The sequence below is a fragment of the Orbicella franksi genome, chromosome 9, assembly GCF_964199315.1.
Source record: "Orbicella franksi chromosome 9, jaOrbFran1.1, whole genome shotgun sequence".
NCBI lineage: Eukaryota > Metazoa > Cnidaria > Anthozoa > Scleractinia > Merulinidae > Orbicella > Orbicella franksi.
Genome location: NC_138153.1, coordinates 4350616 through 4371752, shown reverse-complemented (window position 1 = coordinate 4371752; position 21137 = coordinate 4350616). Strand labels below are relative to the sequence as shown.

General features: G+C 39.5%; 1 protein-coding gene across 2 annotated transcripts; it reads right to left on the bottom strand.

The window, feature by feature from the left end:
• Positions 1-614: 614 nt before the first annotated feature.
• LOC145496392 (uncharacterized) lies at positions 615-19329 on the bottom strand. Of its 2 annotated transcripts, none has more exons than XM_081476016.1 (15): positions 17023-19329; positions 14296-14673; positions 13834-14091; positions 13073-13420; positions 11589-11765; positions 10925-10949; positions 9187-9235; positions 8068-9076; positions 7827-7967; positions 6664-6854; positions 5388-5510; positions 3116-3186; positions 2596-2636; positions 1924-2020; positions 615-1453 (listed from the first exon to the last, which is right to left on the bottom strand). In XM_081476016.1, exons 1-15 carry the CDS (start codon positions 17099-17101, stop codon positions 1354-1356), a joined length of 3087 nt encoding a protein of 1028 aa, XP_081332142.1. In that variant the 5' UTR covers positions 17102-19329; the 3' UTR covers positions 615-1353. The 2 variants fall into 2 exon arrangements, with proteins under 2 accessions (XP_081332142.1, XP_081332143.1); XM_081476017.1 differs by having other exon boundaries at positions 18889-19329.
• Positions 19330-21137: the final 1808 nt, after the last annotated feature.

Here is a 21137-nt window from a genome sequence, read left to right as displayed (position 1 = left end):
ACCAAACAGTTTCTCCATTGCTCTTATTCCACGTGAACGGAGCGAGTGAGCGCAATGTTATTCTCGCGAAGAAACCGGGAGACAACTCGCAATTGAGCTATAGAAACTTGATGGTCCATAGTCTAAGGTCAAAGTCCACAAGATATTATCCCAGCCGAGTGACATTTGAAAAATAGTCTTTTGCTTTGATGTTATCTTTAGCTTTTCATAGTCTGCTTGGCAGCCGTTACGACCCAAATAACGGCTATTAAAGAGACTAGGCTTTTCATGCATTCCTCTAACTGTAAGTGGTCCCTTGGAATTACAGTTTTAGCGCGACTGCGGGTTGTAACTTCCTTGGTAAAAGCAGCAAAACCGTAAAATGCATTGGGGAGCAAAATCCGAAAAACCGCCATCATTGTTGACAAAAACCGAAAACCAAAGACTAAATTGGAGAAAACTCGCAAACCGCACAAGACACCAAAAACGAAAAACCGAACCAAAAATTAGCCACATTCGCGAAACCGAAAATCCCAACGCCCCCCTCAATAAGCAAAGACAAGTTGTCTTTTGAACCAAGAGTTTTATTATTCTTGCAGTAAAATTACTGTAAAAAATAAACGAGAAGAATTAACAGAATTCGTTCTACTTAAACCGGTGGACATTTAAAAAGATGTTTACTTTTACCGAGACATTCCAATTGAAATTCAGTTAAATGTTGTACATAAGAAAAAGCTATAAAAGACAGCATTCGAAATCCTTACGTTCTTTTATAAAAAAATATCATTTGTCGCTCATTTAAAATGATACTTAAACATACGTCCTATACGTTGCTTGGCAACGAAAGCTAAGATATGCTATAACAGTTCAGTCACATCATTTCTCGTGTGGTTTTACTACACAACAGTGTTAAGGTCAGCACACACGAGCGAACTAGCCCCTGCAACAAGTCGCGCGGACAAGTCCCCATCTTGTGAACTAGCCATTTTTGCCACAAAATCTAGTCGCAGAAACTAAAATTTGGTCCCCGCGACTAGCTAGTCCCACGAATTCAAACTGGTTTGAATTTTTGGGACAAGTCCTTACGACTTGTTCCTCAAAACGCTTCGTGTGAACCCTTCGGTGGGACAAGTCCCTGCGACCAGTCCCTTTGTGTAAACTCTTCAGGAGACTAGTTGCAGGGACGAGTCCCCTCGTGTGTGTGTGCCGACCTTTAAGTCTTGACAACTTTGAGACGGATTATATATGTTACAGATGCAAATTTGAAAATTCTAGGGTGAATTTTTTTTCCATCCTTGACGAAGCTCTTTAAGTGACACGTTACAGTTCAAAATCCACATAACGTCGTGGCACAAAGATATCTTTTCCGTGGTATCAGTAGTCCTGCGCAACAGTTTCTGTCCAAGACGCGATCGAGCCAAATGCTGGTCTCTTGGATGGTTCCTCGTGCCAACACTGCAGCATAAGATTATACCTGCAGCCAAAAGAAACATCATCACAGCAAATCGCAAAACAGAAGATTCGAATTTACGATATGGCTGAAATTGTTTTATTTCTGCCATTTATAAATTATTTTTTAAAAATATCATCGTATAAGGCAAGAAAGCCCAGGGAAGCTAACAGGACTACCTTGAATTTTAAAGATACCTAAGACTTAACAAAAGAATGAAAATGCTGTCATCAACACAGAAAATGATCATAATGTAGGATACAAAACAGTAAGCAAAGCTAAACGCGGAAATGCTCAAAAGCAAAGAAAGACAAAAACGCGAGAAAAGGCACACAAAAGTACACTAAGAGGTAAAATATACTTACACCAAGAAAAATGGCTTAAGTGTAGAGGTGAACACAGCACATTACTAGAGCCAGTTTGAGCTTCAATGCCGAGAGAATTATTGAATGTATACGTTATCTCTTTGTCAAAAATGAATTCAATATACGTACAATTCCGAGCTCATGGCTGGAGTCCTTGGTAATCTGTGACCACTTGCCACGAAGTTATAAACTTCTTCTCCAGTCATTCTATCGTAAGGTCTTCCACCTGTCAAGGGCAATGAAGTTATTAACTAATAAGTGAACCAATTTGACGTCAAGTTTATTTCAGACATATTCTATTTTGTCCCCTGAAATTGTAAGGGAAAATTAAGACGGAGAGATTTGACATTTTGATTTTCAAATGTTTGCATGTCGTTTAGTTAGGGAGCACCACGAAAAACGCAACCTCGTTTCCATGGTATTTTCCGTTACAGGCCATGGGAACGAGGTTGCGATAAACGATGTATTCTTTCTTTTTCTCTTCTTTCTTCGACGATCGCGCCTTTTTCCAACTATCACCCTGAACACTCTATTATACTTATCAAAGAATTGCATTCCTGTTTTCGGACCTGCCTTTGTTTACCGCAGAAGCTGTTAACTGGACATAGAGTCTGAAAGGGTCCTCTTAAATTTAACACGTATAAGCTTACATTTCAAAACCGCCATTGAACCCCCTCACCACCCCTCCCCCTTAATTGACCACTCTGGTGGCGTGCCAGGGGTTATTAAAATGCAGACTGTTCTGCTTGATTTTGACCGGAATTTTCGAGAGATTTGATCAAAATGGTCATGATTACTTACCTAAAGTGAAAATCTCATACAAGACAATGCCGTAACTCCAGCTACAAGGTAATTATGAGACGAACACATCAGTGTTGACAGATTTACCAAAACCAAATTCGCAATTGACCAATCACAAGTTGTCTTGCGCACACCCCAACCCAAATACTGCAAAGGGAATCTTAATTTTAAATAAAGTTTACGAGAGCCTAAAGCACTGGCAGGGGCCGATCCAGGATTTTTCTCAGGAGGGGTGCACTACTAAGGAATGGCATAACTGACTGGTGAGTTAAACAAATTTTTAAAGCGAATACGAAGAAGAAGGCTTCATCTCACGGGGAGGGGGGGGGGGGAGGTGCGCACCCCCTGCACCCTCTCCCTAGATCCGCCTCTGACTGGATCAAATAATCACAAAGGGACAATTTCTTGATGTGCCACTTTATTGTTACAGCTAACACTTAACGAGATTTATGGAAACAGTAATGAGGAATGTTGTTTTGAGCTTGGGGCTAGTGAAGTGTTAAGTAGATAATAAACTTACACATCACTTTCTGTTGTATAAACTTGTCTTGTTAATGACTCTATTGCCATCCACTTTACAGGCATCAGACCCTGACAAAATACAAAAAAAACTTAATTTTTTCTTTGCTGCTCAACAAAAAAAAGCGCCATTAGGGGGAGGTGGTCTGTTATCCCGTTAGTTTTTGGCCTAAATATCCCCGTATCTCATAATTCCAATTCTAAAATTAGTAAGTGTCCTACTCGATAACTCGGGATATCTGTTCTAAATATTCCATATATATGGGTTATTGACCAAGTGTGAGGTCAAGATGGCTGGATATTGGCTGGATATTGACTCCGTCTCGGTCCATAAACTCGCAAAAAAAGAACGAGGCCAACATTCAGCCATCTTGACCGAACAAGCTTGGTCAATAAAGGAATTATTACATGGCTTTCGGGGAAATTTTCTTATGGGGCACGGCGGGTAGTCCCGAACGGGCAAGATAGCTCCATCTTGCCCGCTCGGTTAGCCAATCACAGCGCAGGATTTGATTAATCTTGCCCACTCGCGCTCGCCAGCTCACATGTGAAAATATCACCGTTGCTAGGGTAAATAATAAATCACGCCTTTCCCAGCGAAAGTTAAATGGTTTGGTATTTCACTGGTGGTGATATAATGAATAGGCCGCTTAATTGAAGATATAAAATTTCTCTTCCGTGTTGAAAAATATTGCAGTCCTTCGCTGCGCTCACTCGTGAAATATTTTTCAACGCTCGAAGAGAAATTTCCTATCTGCGCGTGGCCACGTAATATCCTCTATTCCGTTATTTTTTTTTTTATCTGAATGAGGGGGGCGTTAGGGTTTGCGGTGATACGGTTTTGCTTTAGTTTTGGTGCGGTTTTGCGGAAATCTTTATTTTAACCAGCGGTATTGCGGTTTAATAAGACTAAGCGGTTTGCGGTTTTCATAAATTTTCGATCGCGGTAATCGGTAAAAAAGAGTCTGCATTCGGGTGGTTTCCAGTGTTGAAGTCGTAAACATCGATGTTTTTCAATTGGATAACTCAGCAGTATTCGTGCGTGCGCGAGCGCACACATGTTAGTTGCGCAACAGCATAACGAAGTCAGTCCCACGGACGTGTGTCAATTATTACAGTATTATTTTATGAGTGCGATGATCATACGTTGATTAACATTAACGTACACTTTTATCAAACTAAATAAGGTCGTATTTCTAATGGAATAGCGAACTAGAAGTAATGATGACGGCACCGTAGCACAATTGTAACTACGGTTTCGGTATTTTGGTAAATTTCCTTGCGGTATTGCGGTTTTTTTACGTTTTTCTACGCGGTTTTGCGGTTCTCGGACCCCCCTTACGCCCCCCTCCTAAATATCCAGTATTTCGAAAACCTTTATGGACCGGAGCAGCTCAAAACAAACGCACATACTGACGGCCTTTCTTCATAATCGGGACGTCATGTTAGTCCTTCTACAACAAACGTCATGCAGAATCACCTGGACGTTTCTCGGTATGCACGGGCCTTTAACGAGGAAATACAAGTGATAAGTGGGATCATCGGATAATGCAATTCGAGAGTTTTCATTGGCTCAGCTATCATGGGTTATGAGCCATTATACCATGCCATAGAAAATACAGCCAATTAGAGTACGGCAGAGTCGTTGTACATTCAACGGTATTTCAACCAACCTTCCCGTCGTGCGCTGCGCGTATGTCGCATTGATTATGTTGTCCACTGTATTTTTCATGGCCTGTTATAAAATAGTTATGCAACACTTATTCGTGGTATACCATCGAATATCCCACTTGTAATTTCTATTTTCTAAGTATACACACTCGGCTAAAGACTCGTGCGTCGAACGTATTTTTATTGACTGTTTTTCCTATGGTATGGTATTGAACAATAAGTCCATAAGCGCGCGTTGGATATGAGATGGGAGATAGCCAACAAGCGCGAGTGGAATAATTGTTTTACTAAAAACGCCCCCAAAATATAGAAAACTGGACTAAAATAATTTGTCAAAGGCCTAAACAAAATCAAGCGCACGCATACCGTATTTGTAGAGCATGGTATAATGGCCCATAACCCATGATGGCTATAAGCTAGTGAAAACTCACGAATTGCTATATTCAAGGACCCTGTTTTTAATGAAAAAAATTATATTACTTTTTCCGAACCAAGGTTTGGCTTTGGTGTGTTCTAGAAAGAGGTACTGAGCATCGCATAGTATTGAGAAGGAGAAAGCGAAGTGAATGCGAGATAGGCATTCACTTCGCATGCGTACTTACATTAGATCTCCTAACATAAATTTCTCTTTTCCCCAGATCTCTCGCCATCCCAAAATCAGTGATTTTACAGCGCAGGCCTTCACCAACTAACACGTTCCTCGCGGCCAGATCTCGGTGAATGAGCTGTGTTGAAATTCAAAATAAGTGTGTTAATACGCATGGTTATGGTTATGAAGGTAAGTAGCTCTCCCGTTAGTATGGTTAAGTTACTTTCCTTAAAAAGTGACGTGAATGATGTCCAAAATTTTAGCTCAAGGCCATTTCGTTTACCACCGGGAAAACCATTGTAAGAGATTTCCCTCTTTTTTCTGATGACGTGTTGGAAAAAGAATCACATTTCGATGCAATCCACAACCAGAAAATGGTGTTATCTGCTGTTGGGAGTATTCTTAATTTAAACCGGAATTTAAAGCGTCCATAGTTTCTGCGTCTTGAAACTAATTTTGAAGTCGTAAAGTAAAAGGTGCTGCAATACGCTTATCTTAAAATGGAACAATTTTTGAAAGGAGTACACGCGAAACATGACTTTCACCTCTTTAAGTTACGCCCCTCGATCAGTGCCATATAGAAAGTTCGCTGGAGGAGTTTTGTCAGGATTTCCCAACTTAACCCAGCTAGCTGTTACCCGGCCATTTCTAAAGCGTCCTGTCTTTCAACTGACTATGATTGATAATAGATCGCGCGAACTCCTTAACTTTCTCTACTCAAATTCCTGAATGTGGCTCTTTGTCTTGGAGTTTTTTGCTTAAGAGATATAGACAAGTATACTAGACATAGCAATTTCTCTTGGACAATTCTGTCCAAGTGGGAAAGGCGCAATGAGGTTAACCCTTTGTGAAGCGCCAGCCTGTGGGACAAGGTCAGACAACAGAACCATATAACACTGAAGATACAGGAGACGGCTTGTAGTCCTCATCCGTGGAGAATTGAACTTCTAACTATTTGCAGAATGATTTAAATACAAAGACGGCACTTCTCCTCAGTTATTTTAAGATCATGAGTGTCTTGATCCGGTCTGGGACTAGTTAAAATTAAAAAGAGTTTGAAATAGTACGCGTCTATACTGCAGGTTGCGAGTTTGGGGGACTGGGCTGAACGACTGAGTTTGAAAAGTCCCGCCGATTCCTCGATATTTTAGCCAAACGCTTTTCAATGTGTGTCAAAGAGTGCAAACTGGCCTACCTTCATAAATTTCCAAAAAAAAAAAACAATTATTGGAATGACAAGTGACCGAGAGAGAAGTAAATAAATGAGTTAATGTCTAAATACAAGAAACCTGGTGAGCTGAGATGAATTCCATCCCCCGAGCGATATCAGAAGCGAATTTGTAAAGTTGTTGTTTTGGTATTTTCTGTGGAACTTCTGCGCTTCTCAAGTTGTAATAATCGTCTGTTTCTCCTCTGCTTTTCTTTAAATATCCCAGAAGATCTCCGTGAGGAACAAACTCCAGGATTACAAAAGGCGGTCCTATGGAAAAAAAAAATAATAAAATAAAAAAATAAATAAAATAAAACAATAAATAATAAATGTTATAGGAGGCCGTGAAGGCAAAGTCTGTTGCGTTATTGCTGGTTTCCCTGGGAGACTCTTCCAGAAAAGAGTTGCCGTATTCGTCATCTACTTGGATGTATTTTAAGCGGTTTTCAGTCAATCCAAGGTTATAGGAAACAAATGCAGTGAGCTTACTCTGGTTTTGTTCGAGGGGTACCATATTGCACGGAAGATATATGAAAATATTGCTTTTTCTGACAAGAAATGGTACGGACCTCGGGGTTTGTTGGGTAATTCCGTCCCGGGGCTAGTGGGTTTACAAAACCTAGATTGCTCCGATAAATCCGGATCCCTTTTGCGGACTGAGGTATGAACAAGCAAAGAGACAGCTATATAACTCATTCTGTTTGTAAAGGGCACACGGCAGTAGACTACTAGTTTAGACTGGTGCGGTCTTGTGCAGCTGCACGCATCCTTCATCTGTTAAATCTGTTAACGTTAAGTTGGGGTGGAGACGCTCCACATCAGAAAAGAGGGGAGAGACGCACCTTAAAATTTACCGAACAACTGTGTAGATAAATGAAAAGGGCGTGTTTGAAGAATTTTCTTGTTCATAATACCCAGTTTGTATTTACAGTCTGCGTTATGGGCGAGCGTATTGAAGTATGTGTAAACAGGGCTGACCCATGTGTAAACGCAACGTCTTCTCATGCTTGTGTTTAGGCCTGCGTCGTTGCACCGAACGTGAACGCGGGGGTTCCCTAGCGCAAGTGTCACTCATCGGGCCGCTTTGCAGTCTGAAAGGGCTGCTTTACGCTTTGGAAAAAAGCCGGCATGTTGACTTGTGATCATGCTAGTAATCACTCCTTAAGGGTGGCAAGATTTGATGTAAACAAGAGTTTTCTCTTTTTTCACAAGTATTTTGCATTCACAGATTTTGTCACTCACTAAGATCCCTTTTTCCGTTACAACGAATAACGTCCTTGGTCAAACAGCCCTTCAATTGTATCACGTTTGGATGAGGTTTAAGTTTCTTCAGCAAGTCCAGCTCAGACAAGAGATCCCTGAGATCTGAGTTTGACGCATTTTCTGCAAAAGAAATAACAATAAATCCCAGTATTATGTTAACCATGATGTAAAAAATCATCGCAGGCTGCATTGATTCTATAAATTTGGCGCTCTTGCTCACCCTTAAGCATTTTAACGGCCACAATTGACCAGCCTTGTGCGCCAGCTACATCAAGCACCGCGCCCTTCCACACTTGGCCAAATGAGCCACCGCCAATCTCTTCAAACAATGACAAATGATCTTTTGGTACTTCCCAGTTAGTGGTACAGAGCACGCGCGTGTATGGAGACTCCACACTGCCAGCAGGCCGCAATGAGTTCTGGTAAGGAGTTGCTGATAATTTATCGTTCTGATAACCATGCCGCTTTGCGTGACGAGTTCTCGCTCCAGGAAAGAGGTGATTTGATTGGTTAGGAGGGTTGACGCGTGCGCACTGTTGAGCTGCCTCTCTACCATGTGACATATTTGGTTTTAGCATTTCTGTGAATTGCAAGTTCGAGAGCGTTCCAGTGAACGTGGGGTGTTTAAATGGTAATGATTTATCAGTTGTTTTCATTCTTGGTTTAGGTTGAGGGCGGCAATTTAAAGTTTGGGTTTTTTCAGGACATAATCTAGAATTATCTGTGCTTTTATTAGCGACTTTATTGTTGTCCACCGGTTGAAGATAATCCTCCGAAGAGTGCCTTCTTTGGATTGTATCGGTTACTACTCTGTTCTGTCCAAGGGCGTCAAGTGATTGTAACGTCCGGATCCTTGTTCCTTCATGTCTCTGTTGAACAGATCCCTCGTTCGTTTCCATTACAATTTCATTCCGTTCTTCAGAGGAAATAGTTTTGATTTCAGCCACACTGATGTCTTGATTCTGTTCACTTCTTTCACCACCGCTGTGAGGAAGAAACGTTCTCCATGGGGAGGGAGCTGCCTGAGGCGTAGATTCAAGAGTTTTGGTTTTCAATTCAGTTTGGATTGCTGTTAACACAAAGCACTCAGCTGTTCTTGGTTGGTCAAACTCTTCTTGCATGTTTCTGACCGATTTTGTTGGCTGTTCCAAAGTCAAGGATGATTGCGGCGTACTTAATGAGGATTCTGCTAGTATCACGGATCCTGTTTCATTAGCAGTCTCTTGAGCCTGCAATAAATCGTGATTCCAGTCAAAGATCAGATGCCGACAACCAAACAATAAAGCGGAGCAAATTAAGATGCTGCATTTAGGCGAGAAATAAATCAAACATCACCCACCTCCTCAGAGGCAAGATTCTCGTGTGATGTAAACGAATATGCAGTTATCCTGAAAATCAATGAATCAATGGGTCAATGAATCGATGAATCAATCAGTCAGTCAATCAATCAATCAATCAATCAATCAATCAATCAATCAGTCAATCAATCAATACATCAATCAATCAATCAATCGACAAATCCATTATTCCAAATACAGTTTTTTTTTCAAGTGTGTTTTGTTGGCTATTTGTAGTGGATTGTAATAAGTGAGACTAGAAGCGTTATTTCTGAGTATAACCCAGTTTCTATGAATTGCCTGTACGTTGAAAAGTGAAAAGAAATTTTTGAAAGAAACACAAAAGAAAAACCTGAAATTATCTTGGTAACGAGTTCCAAAGCGGCTATTCGGCTAGCAGTTCTATTGCCCCATTAAAAAAATGTTCAATAAATCTGTTTCAGCGGTTCAAAACCTCACTGGGCCGGTTTTTATTTACCTAGCATTTCTTATCACCGCGTGCAGATTACCAAATGTCCGGTGTAAATGTTAAACCACCTTCACGCAAAATAATATCTTTTTCAGTTGTTGTTTTTCCTGCATATCATTGTTTCCTTTGGGCGACTGAGGATATCGCAGTTCGAATGGTGGTGATGTATGTAGTTCTTACGTATCAAATGGCCCATGAACATATCAAACAATAATAATAGATTGATATGGTAGTGCCCTTTCTCCGCGTTTAAAAGGCGCAACATATTTTATTACACGACTACGTTAGTTCAGAAGGCTAATAACTAAAATCAACCAATTAGATTGTCCAATTATCGGTCCAATGGGGTTCTCTTAGTATTTGACCGGGCACTGTCCTGAATAATCCCACACGATCACTCTTGAAGATTTTCTGCTTGTTTTATGGCTTGCGCCTCTCAAAAAATTTAATTGCTCCAAAAAAGATTCCTTTTCTTTTTCTTCCAACTTTCTTTTTCTTCTGTTTTGTTTCAGTAGGCTCCCAATCATGCAGAATTGCGCGCTTTTTTCCAGTCCTTGATCGAGGCCTTTTTTCTAAACATATTCAGCCGTGTAATAAATCTCTCATCAACCAAGCTTGCGTAATGGGAGAATGTCAGCCCTCAGTCTTTCACTGTCAAGAGGCTCGGGGTGATATTCTCCCAGTAAGGCCCTCGCGCTCGGTTAATAAACAATAGCCTTCATTTGGCGCGGAAATATGCTTGGATAATTGTCTGCGGATATTATCTGTCCGAGAAACGAACAGTTTTCCGAGAGCGTAAAGGTTAGGGTTAAGAGGAAAACCCTAGCTCGAGAAAAATTGTGAGCTTTGAGGAACAGATAATGTCCAGGGACAAATATCCGAGCGTATTGATTTTTCGCGCGAAATGGAGGCTATCACGTTTATCATCCTTCATGTCTGCCCATTCTTTATGTCTGCCCATTCTTTTTAGCCCTTATGGTTATTTTGGGCAGGCAGTACTCTATACTAATTTAATGTTTATTGTAATTATTTTATAAATTGTGAGTACAAATAAATGGTTGTTGTTGTTGTTCAAATACTTTTCGCTACACGCGCGGTTTTGAAAATTGGGAATGTCACTCGAATACTCCCCAGTTTTAGCTGGGGAACATTCAGTCACGTGACGCGTGTAGAGTAAGTAATTAGATCTATGTATATCCTAAAAAGCAAAACATTAAAATATCGAAAAAAAAAAGTACAAGAAAACATTATCGTTTGTGATCAGTACTTACTCTTGCATATCTTGGCCATGCTGTCCTGTTCAAGCGAGACAAGAATGTCAGAAGGGAGCCATTGCATCATGTGATTAAGCTGACATTATGTTGGTACACGAGAAGATCAATGTACTTACAATGAACTTCTCTTAGTTGTTATTATCATCATTTCACACCCTTTCTTACTTTCTCTCTACCTTTCGTCTTCATTTCTTTCATATTTTATTTCTTCGTTGTTTTTTTTTTCTCTTCTTTTCTTCCTTTTTTCCTTCTTCATGTATTAATAATTTATTTATCCCAATTTTCTCTGGTCCTCGTTCGCTTTGCGAGTCGATCGCTCAGCCAATGGAACAATAGGCTGCGTTACCATGCTTATGTACTATACTGGTAAATAAATTAAATGTTAATCGGGTGACAAGTGATATTTGAAAAGCACCATGTTTTCCCAGTTTTCCTAGCCCTTGTTAACTACAGATGATTAATTTATTTATTCTTTTTCTTGGTAAACGATAGGCGAGGAATTTTTTTTTCGTTTGTCTCGCGATGGAGTCACTTTGAAAGGTCGATGCCCTCTCCTAATTTGTTTTACTTTACTTGTCATATTATTACTTGAAGTCAGTTGTCATGTACTGCATTGCTTTGAATGAAAGATGACAACTTATCCGTATAGTAAGTTACTTACTTGTGTTCTTTTTGTTGTTTCGTTTCCTTCGTTTGAGGAAAATGGCGACAGCCACAAGCATAAGTATGCACAAAATAACAGACAGAGTTGTATAGAGGGTAAGTTCAGTATTTCCGCTGACAGAATTTTTAGTGTAGCTGCTGGAGGGCAATGCCAATGCCTCAGGTTCTGTTGATACTGAAAACAAATTTAAGTGCATGTTCAACTTTAATCAGTAAAGTTCCCATTAAACTTTGTAAAACAGTCATCAGTTTTTTCTTCAGCAAGTGATGCATAGGGACAGATTAAGAGATGTTTAATAGTCAACGAAAAAATAAAAAAGAAAGAGGAGCTCTCGGATAAAAGTTAAACTGACGAGTCATTCCATTTCGGCTGACAATTAAAATGTTCACCCTTTCTCTGCTATCAATCCTCAGTACGAGAAAAAGTTGGCGACTGGTACATTTACCCATAATTCTTAACGCGCGAAAACCCTGACAACGTTCGTAAGAAAGTACAGAAAAGTTCTAATATCTTCAAACCTAGTATACACAATTTCGTCAGCAGAGCAACAAACATTACAAAATGTGGCTTTCCTTGCTCCTTATGGGCTGTGTTCTTGGTTTCGCATGGCATTAAACTAAATCGTACAGTACCATCTTTTTTCCTGCGAAGAATTAGACCCCGTCCAGACCATGTAATAAGGGTAAATGGTAAGTTTCTTCATCCTTTACTTACAGATGTAATGCAAACTCTACCTCACTACGCTAACAACACCAGTAATAACGTTACGCTTTAGACACGAAGGATGGATCCGACACGACGAATCGCGTCATAAATATTGTCGAATATATATTCCCAAAACTAACAGTCCACACCAGTTTATGTTGTGAATATTGTGAAGAGATTAACCATGATTTTTATGTCTTATGCAAACGAGAAAAATCAGAATTTTCCAGAACAGTATTCTAACCCTGTTTAGTACGACGAAGAGCCAGCACTCAAAACGTCAACGTCACAAACTTGGTCCGGCGGTTAATTTGCTCTTACCAACTTCAAGCTGATAAATAGAGACGTGGTCCAGAAATATAGAAAAAAAAAAAAATATAGTTCAGGTGCAGATCACCGCTGGAACCAATATAGTGCTCTACAATGAAGGAGCTCGTGGAGGATTTCCTTAAGTTTCGTTTCGTTTCGTTTCGAAGGCAAGGAATACCTCCAACGCCGTGGGGATTTCTTCTTTGATATTTTAATTGCGTAGAGGCAGACCTCGCTAAGTTTTCATACATTTCTAAAACATATCTTAAGATGGGTTACCCTGGGTATAAAGCCTATATGGTGGATTCACTCTCTTACCTCGATCTTCTCTTAATATTACGTATATGCGTGCGAGTAACAGTATAGTGATCCGTCAAAACTAGGCCTGGGTCGTTGAGTTGGCTGTCCAGGTTTTGAGGACCAAGTTCCGCAAATCCATTTTCAAATCAGTGTTTAGTTATCCTTACCTGTATGAAGAAAAGTGATCGTTTTGGCTGTTTTCTGCGTAATCCTAGGTGGAAAGTCTGTTGTTATGGACAATATTTTTCCTCTTTCCAGTGAACTCTCGCCCCATCTGTTCCAAGCTGTTACAGCGAACAAGTAAGACGTATCAGCGGTAAGCTCCATGCGGAACAAAAGACCAGTAACATTTTCGTGTAACCATGGTTTCTCACGTGTGGCTGTGTCTTTTGTATGCCACACTGTGTATAACGTCACCAAGTGTCCTTCACTGTAAACCGGTGACCATTGCAGGGTCCAGCTGGAGTTGTGCACTTTCCTATTTGTGTTCAATATCGTTGGGCTCTCGGGGAGAACTTATTTATTATGCAGGAAAAAAAAAAGATTTCACAGTATAAGTCTTTAGCAATGTTATTTAAATGGAGCCATAAGTCAATCAACTAAAAAATTTAACAGCTTATCAAAGAGCATGCTTAATAGCAACAGAAAGAATGAAATTAAGAAGGACCCGAGAATGTGTATTTGAAGCTTGTGAAGCTTATCACGGGGCGAAAGAAAATGGAGCGGATTACAAAAACACTGCTACTAACCACTGATTTGAAGGGAGTACGCTCTAATAGGAGGGTACTGGTGGACGCACCATGCTTCCTCGAGAGCAGAATGAAAGGATCGGAGTCCTTTCAACCGATATCACCGACTTGAAGGTATCAGTATATTCCATTTGACGGTTAGCTGTTTGATGCTGTTTTTAATTAACAAATTTATTTACCTTTGAGGATAACACTCCTTTTATCTTCTCCTGCAGAATTTTTGGCAACGCACAGGAACTCGCCCCAGTCCTTATCTGTGATGTTCTTCAGTGTTAGCACCGCCTCAGACATACCGTCAGACAAGACTTTATTCCCTTTGTACCACGTGACGTTAACAGGAGAAAGACTGCTGGCTATGCAATTAAGGCTCACATTTTGTCCCGTCCTGACCAGGGGTGGAGTCGTAACATAGGTGATTCTTGGAAGATCTGTAATGGCTACAAACCAAATTAAAAGCCTGGATCAATGTTCGTTACATAATAATGACGTTAATTGTCAATTTGTTAATTTTCTTCTTATTCATTAATCCAGCTCTTCGACAAAAGCGTGAAACTCGATTTAGAAAGTGCTCTGAAACTCTGAATTGATAATCAGCCCTTTTCAAAGCTGTAACATAAACCTTGTATGAAATTGCTACTTACGTTCTACCTCGACTTGAAGCTGTACTGTGTCTATTAATGGTGAATTTAAACCACTGTACTCGACATGGATTCCAAATACTTTGTTTTCGTCTGCGGACTGCACATGATAAAGCACAAACACTGCATGGGAAGATGCCAAATTTCCTGCCCAACTAATTAAGCCTTCGTATCCTGCTCTTACTTGGACCGAACCACTCCTACTGACTGCCACAAGTTTTTTACTCAGAACACCTGGGGAACTCGTCCATAAACCAAACGCCACCTCGTAAAGTTTGAAATGACTCGGCTGGCAGTAGCGCCATTCTAAAGAAACATTACTACCAACGTAGGCATGAGTGGGCTTAGCGGGTTTATGAGTGAAACTCTGCTTTTGGCAACCTATTGGACAAAGATCATAAACATTACAGTCAGTAATGATTTCGTTTTAAGGTAAGCGAAAATAAACGAAAAGACGTTTCGATATCTTCCTAACATCATTGTCAAGTTGTTATAGAAATATTCTGCGATCCTTTATGAGAAGCCCGCTAACTTCACAAACTTTACCAATCACATCTCTGCATGTCAAGCCACTAGGCATTGTTCTGTATTTTCAAATTTTGTATATCTTCTTGTGTATCCGTTATTTTTGGCATTTGCCTGATGATTGCTTCGCAAGGAGCATGAAACTCTGAGTAGCAATAAATGTCTTCGACCAAATAATCCAACTCTGCAAATCTATATTATATATTATATATTATATATTCAATGACAGTAGAAACTGATTTACAACTTAAAGTCGTACGTAGCGTCTGAAACTGGGACTGTGCCATCATACCACAAACTCCTCAGTCCCTACTCCTTCTCAAATGCTTTTGTTTGAAACTTAACAGAGACAGGGGCCGATCCACTATTTTTCTTAGGAGGGGGTGCACCACTAAGGAGTGGGGTAACTGACTGGTGAGGTAAACAAATTTTAAAAGCGAATACGAAGAAGAAGGCCTCATCTCAGGCGGGGGTGCGCACCCCCTGCACCTTCCCCCTTGACCTGCCCCTTAGATAGCGCTGTTTTGCGAAAAGTATTTATTCGAAGTGTAATAGTCAACACTCTATTTCAATGATAGTACATATTTATTAATTTCCTAGTTTTCTAGCTATAGCTACGGATGTTATTAGTGAGTGCAAGCCAGAGATGACTTAAAACTCAAGTAACTGATCATGAGATGCCGTAACACAGACAAAACTCAGTGTCCGTGTCTAAATGTAACTCGAAATTCCGGGTTATATTTGATTTATTCCACCTTACCATAAGCTATGCGAATCCCACTATTTTAATAAAATAACTAATTGTTCACAATCTGATTTTCGTCTCTAATTGACTAAACTATAAAATATTAATTTTAGCAGCCCCTTCTGAGAGCCAGTTAGAAGAGAGAAGAAGTAGAACATTTGCTGTTTACAGTTCAAATTTACATAAACCGAGTGAACTTTACTCAAATTAAAGCAATGTTTCTATAGTGGTAATAACATGATAATAAAAAAGTTTAGAATAGCCTGGGACCAAGGAATTGAAGAAGGAGGAGCACAAAGTTGTATGATTAACAAAGAACCAAGTTTCAGGGCAGATCGCGGGTAAACTGAAAGAGGAATAATTGGACAGTGGCTGTTTGCGTGCCTTCTAGCCTATGGAGGTCATGTTGCTCGATATATTTAGACACCTAGATATGACTAGCTTATGAAGTGTGAACTAGGGAAAAATGTCATTTCACGCAGTCATTAATTTGCTAATCAACAGGGCTTTTACAGCCAATTATGGTTTTCAGCAAGTAAAATTCACTGCTCTGGTCAATGAATTTGATTAAATTCGTCCAATCTTTAAAAAGTTCTACCAATCCTCTCTTCATACGATCAATCTCTGTCAATCAATATCATGTGTAAATCCCTCTTAGTAACCAGGTTTGAGGTCCGAACTGTAAGTTACGAACAGAGCAGGTTTTTCCCCCCGTCGATTTATTTTTATTTCTACTATATGTCTGACAGGTTCGGGAAACGATTTCAAGTCACGCGGAACCGCTTCAAATTTCTAACGTACGTCGAAAACAAAACGAGTCAACTTGACATCGTTGTTAAGTCGTTACCACGTTTTGATAAACAATTTAAAGAAAACGAATGTTTTAAATTTTTATTTGCTATGAAAGTTAAGAACGCTAGGCGAATTTTAGCCGGAAGTACAGTAAAGTACGACCTAATAAATGGACCAATCATAACCGCGCAATAACATGAGAGATAAAGAGAAATTGATTCTAGTCTATAAACTAGTTAAAGATAGTAAATATTTGCTTAAGGAACATAATTTGTGGTTTAAATAAGTTGAAGAACGCGAGTGATAAAGAAATGAACGTCAGCTTTGATAGGGAAACACGGAGTGCAGTGGTCTAAATAGTTAAGAAACTTTCCCTGAAACAAAGCGAAATTAAAGCAATTATAACAAGGGTGTGCATCATCAAGGAAGTTGAAGAAAGACACACTGAACATCTGGCCAATACAGAGTACATTTCACTAACAGAAGCTGGGCAATATTCAGAATAGATGTAAAGTACGTCACATTGATTGCCATAAAACAAAGACTGTTACGAAAACGTTGATTATATAGTATATGCTGGACTGGCGTTTTAGCAGAAAAGCATAGTGCAAGCGTAGCTAATTGTTTGAATCCAACTTGTATGCCCGGTTATCAATATGAATTCGTACCTTTAGTAAATGTTGATCCTGGAAAGTTACTGCTCAGAACAAGAGCCAAGACCATGGTGAAACTAAAGTTCAGCACCATGGCGTTAAAAAACGTAAACGTTTTGTCGACTTGAGTTGTCTCTTGTTAACTTGATATAATGATGGCACTCTAAACATTCTAATGACAGCGTCATTAGTTTGTAAATTGATCGATAACCTTGTATCAGTTACCAGCTTTGTCAACTCAGTGAGACGATTCGATGGATAAATCGACGAGAAACAGATTTTTTCAGATTTTCACCCAAATTTTCTAAGTATTGCAGAATACGGTAACTACCGGGAGCTAAGTGAACAACCGGAAAAATGGTAATTATACGGATTTGAATATTAGAAGATGCTTTCTTAAATAGTTTCCAAGAACTCAATGCACGGCTAGCTGAGCTTTCCTAGAAAAAGCGGTCATTCTTCGGTGACCCGATGACTGACTATCGCTTAGCAAAATCACCGGGGGCTGATTAATCAATCTAGTGTCAAACTGTAGGATAGTTTTTCCTGCGCTTTCGTTAGTTTAACTTCTCGACCATTTAACTGTTACATCAGTTGCTGTTAACACGCAATGCAACGGGCAGAAAAACGTCGAACTCTCAAGTAAGGCAATTACGTCACGAGTTCCCTTGCTGTTGGATGTTTCGGATTACTGCGCATTGTGACAATAACTGCTGATTGCATTGTTTGTCGTGGGACAGGTCTTTCTACGCTGATATACTCCCAGAACAGTCAAACACCGTGTCATTGAGAAGTTTAGCTCAACTAATATCCATGCATATTTAGAGGGTCGTACAGGGGGGTATCTGCGGCCCGGTTCACGAACGGAAAAAATAGAGGATCACGGATCACGGATATAAAAGTTTCGTTTTCCCGAATCACGAAAATAAGCAAGTAAGATACTCTTTCTAATGACCTGTTCTTACACTAGAAGCAGTGTTTGAAGAAAGTAAGGCTCCATATTGCAAATCACATGCTTAAGTCACTCTCGATAGACGACTCTAACCATTCGGAGGACTTGCGTCTGAAAATCACGTAGTGGTAAAATCACGAATATCGGTTAATAATTCAGATTCTTCACGGGTCACGCAAAACCTTCAGGTCACGAGCCACGAAGAACAATTTCCTAAATTCACGTTTGACGGAAAATAAAATCTGCTAATCGCGCATCACGAGAACACCCCTGTACGACCGTCTTTTTAATATCCAGTTGAGCGGTGCGAGACCTAGGAAATTCAGAACGGTTCTGAAGACGACCGATAACATGACGACGATAATGATGACGATGAAGATAGGGATTATGACTACAATTGCTATGACGATAAATGATGATGTCACAGAAGGCCAAAAAGAAGTAAAGTGGTAACAAGAACTATGTTCAATGGAATGAGGATCTCACTCACAAAGGAAAACGTTAAATTGACTTAATCATTAAAGTTTTTCGATAGTTCTTGTGATAGAACAATGATTGCCTTCAAACGCGTGCCGTAAGAGCTTTTGATAATTTTCCCATTTTGAGGTTCCTCCTTTTTTTTCTGTCAAGGAATGTAGAGTGTATTGAATTACCGGGAAGACGGATATGAAAGAAGTCATAACCCATAAACTTCCGTCCACATGTAAAATTCGAAAATAACACTCTTGCACTTGCCAATATTATTGCAAACAAAAATTCAATATTGAGTAGCGATGGATTGTATATCAAGTTTATTTCGTTGAACGAGATCGCTTAAATGAATTCCATTCAAGATTAATAGTGTCTGTATGAGTATTATAGCATGTGATATAAGTCCGGATCCCCCATTCTACAACTCAGTGAAGTTTGTCGATGATTATTACTCTTACCTGAACTCCATAACACGTTTGTTGCAAGAAGAAGGCAAATTGGTAAAGCGCCTTTTGGCCAGCAGCTCATTTCCACGGCCGCAATTGGACGTAACTCATACACTGATGGCTTCCTCAGCTCCAGTCGCTATTGAGAGTTAAATGACTTTGTCAAACAACTTGAAGCGACAGAAAGAGTCTTGGTATAGATCATTTCAGGAGAATCGTATCTTGCATTGATGTATGGTTATGAAAATACATCACTGAACGGTAAACAAAATTCAAAGAAACGTATACAAACGAAACTGAGTAAAAGGGCAGTTTCTGGAACTGTGTTCGCGGCATTCACTCTTTTGTAGCTACTTGCTCGGTTATATCCTGACGGGTTCGGCAAAACATAAGCTATGACTACTTAGAAAGTCTATCAAATTGCCTCTTGACTGGCTATATCTAACGGAAAAACTCTTGCTTTGTTGAACAAAGTGTTATTTTTCTAAGAAATCTAGGGTCATAACCTTAATTCATAGTACTTGGTTCAATTGTCTTTATGCTTGGCAAGTATTCAAGTTTCGGTTTTAAATATAACGTCTACAAATGCTCTATTTTGTGTTAAGTTGAAAATGATTTCTCTTGTCTAAAGTTTATTTTGAATCCTGCAGTACCTTCACAAGTATATAACATCAAGAATTAAGTGAATAAAACCCGGCCCGGTATTTTTGTTCAAACTAAAGTACCCGAGATCACATAAGTGCCCCTTGTTATCTTTGGTACATTTACTACACCAATACGCCCTGATTAACTTGATATTGGGGCCGGAAGTATGTTTTTGTTATTATATAGGTGTCAAACTGAAATACACTGTATAGCGAAGCAGATCAAACATTTTCCTTTTAATATTCCTCACAAGGAACTACCGACTTGTTAAGAGGGCAGTTGTTTGCCGTTCTTGCCGCCACTCACTTAAGTGCACTGATTGATCGCTTATACGGATGTGATCCATCAAATTGCTCTTGATTTCATGTCCTTAAACGATAAAATTTCACTGAGAAACTGCCTATTTAAAAGCAAACAGTTTAGTTTTCTTAGAAAAGGTAGGGTCATGACCTTTGAGAATTTGTAATACCTACTTGGTTCCAACTCAATTTTCGGTTTGAATGCAGTGTATATGTCAATAAACCGAGTGTCAAAATGAAATATCAATTAAAGTAGTTATGTGAAATTCATACACAGTTCTGGAAAAACCAATATTTTCACATGAGCATTACAGTTTACCAGTACACTACATCAGTGACAGCAAAAATCTTTTGCTCGAAAAAATTATGCATCTAAGACAAGAAGCGGCTCAAATGGCTTGAGGCATTTCAATTTCTTACACTTAATTAGCATGAATGTTTAGGAAGCGCATGTTGTAGTTAGTATTTTCCAGGTATTTTCAGTCTAATTAACGTGCTGCTCATGCCGTAAATTCGTCGTAAACTCGCTTTAACTCGTCCTCAGTGAAATCATTGGCCAGATTTGAGGAATCTATTTTTAGCTCATGATGGTCCAATGTAATTTACTCTGTGTTTATGTGCAGTTTCATTTTCACTAGCTAAATTGGGAACTGAATGGGCTGTGGTATTGTCTGGTACTTTACTGTATCATGTTCCGTGAATGCCGCTTTATATAGCTGGTTTGTAGTGAGGTGAGGTACACTGGAATATCTACGGTGTAGTTAAATAGTACATGGTATATAAAATAGCATGCTTATGAGTTATTAGTTGAGTACCTGACGTCAAGCACACGATGGGCAAAGGTGCTTTAGGTGTGCCATGCTCTTAAAATAAACCAATGAGGAAATTGTTGTAAGCTTACGCCAACAGGCGGATGTCCTATGAGGTGAATTTTATTGATCAAAGTGTTTCACGATGGGTTGTTTTCCCTAACTACATTGTTGAAGACGTGTTATAATCATAAATATAAATTAGTGAGTCTTCAGTGGGACCTCACACTGAAAAAGTAATATATTACTGGCAAGCCTCATATATATACATATTGTTTTCAAGGGCTCACATGTTTTGCACGTGTACATGTGTTGGACTGAAAAGAAAACATTATTTCACCAGTGACGGGTGGTTCGGCAGGATTCGTATTAAAACAAATGATGTAAACCGGTATCAGACGATTTCGTCGGAAGGGAATTGTCTGACTCAGTACTGAAACAACAGTTATCATCATGTTACAGCTATGAATTATTTTTAGCAACCTTTCGTTTGAACAAATAATTATGG

Bases quoted from the DNA above. Each gene is read 5' to 3' on its own strand.
- LOC145496392 (XM_081476016.1), bottom strand. From the start codon at position 17,101: ATGGTGCTGAACTTTAGTTTCACCATGGTCTTGGCTCTTGTTCTGAGC. The intron at 5,511-6,663 runs GTTTCTTGTATT...ATTTCAACACAG, and splicing joins AATTCATCTCAGCTCACCAG to CTCATTCACCGAGATCTGGC. The intron at 2,637-3,115 runs GTAAGTTTATTA...ATTACCTTGTAG, and splicing joins TATACAACAGAAAGTGATGT to CTGGAGTTACGGCATTGTCT.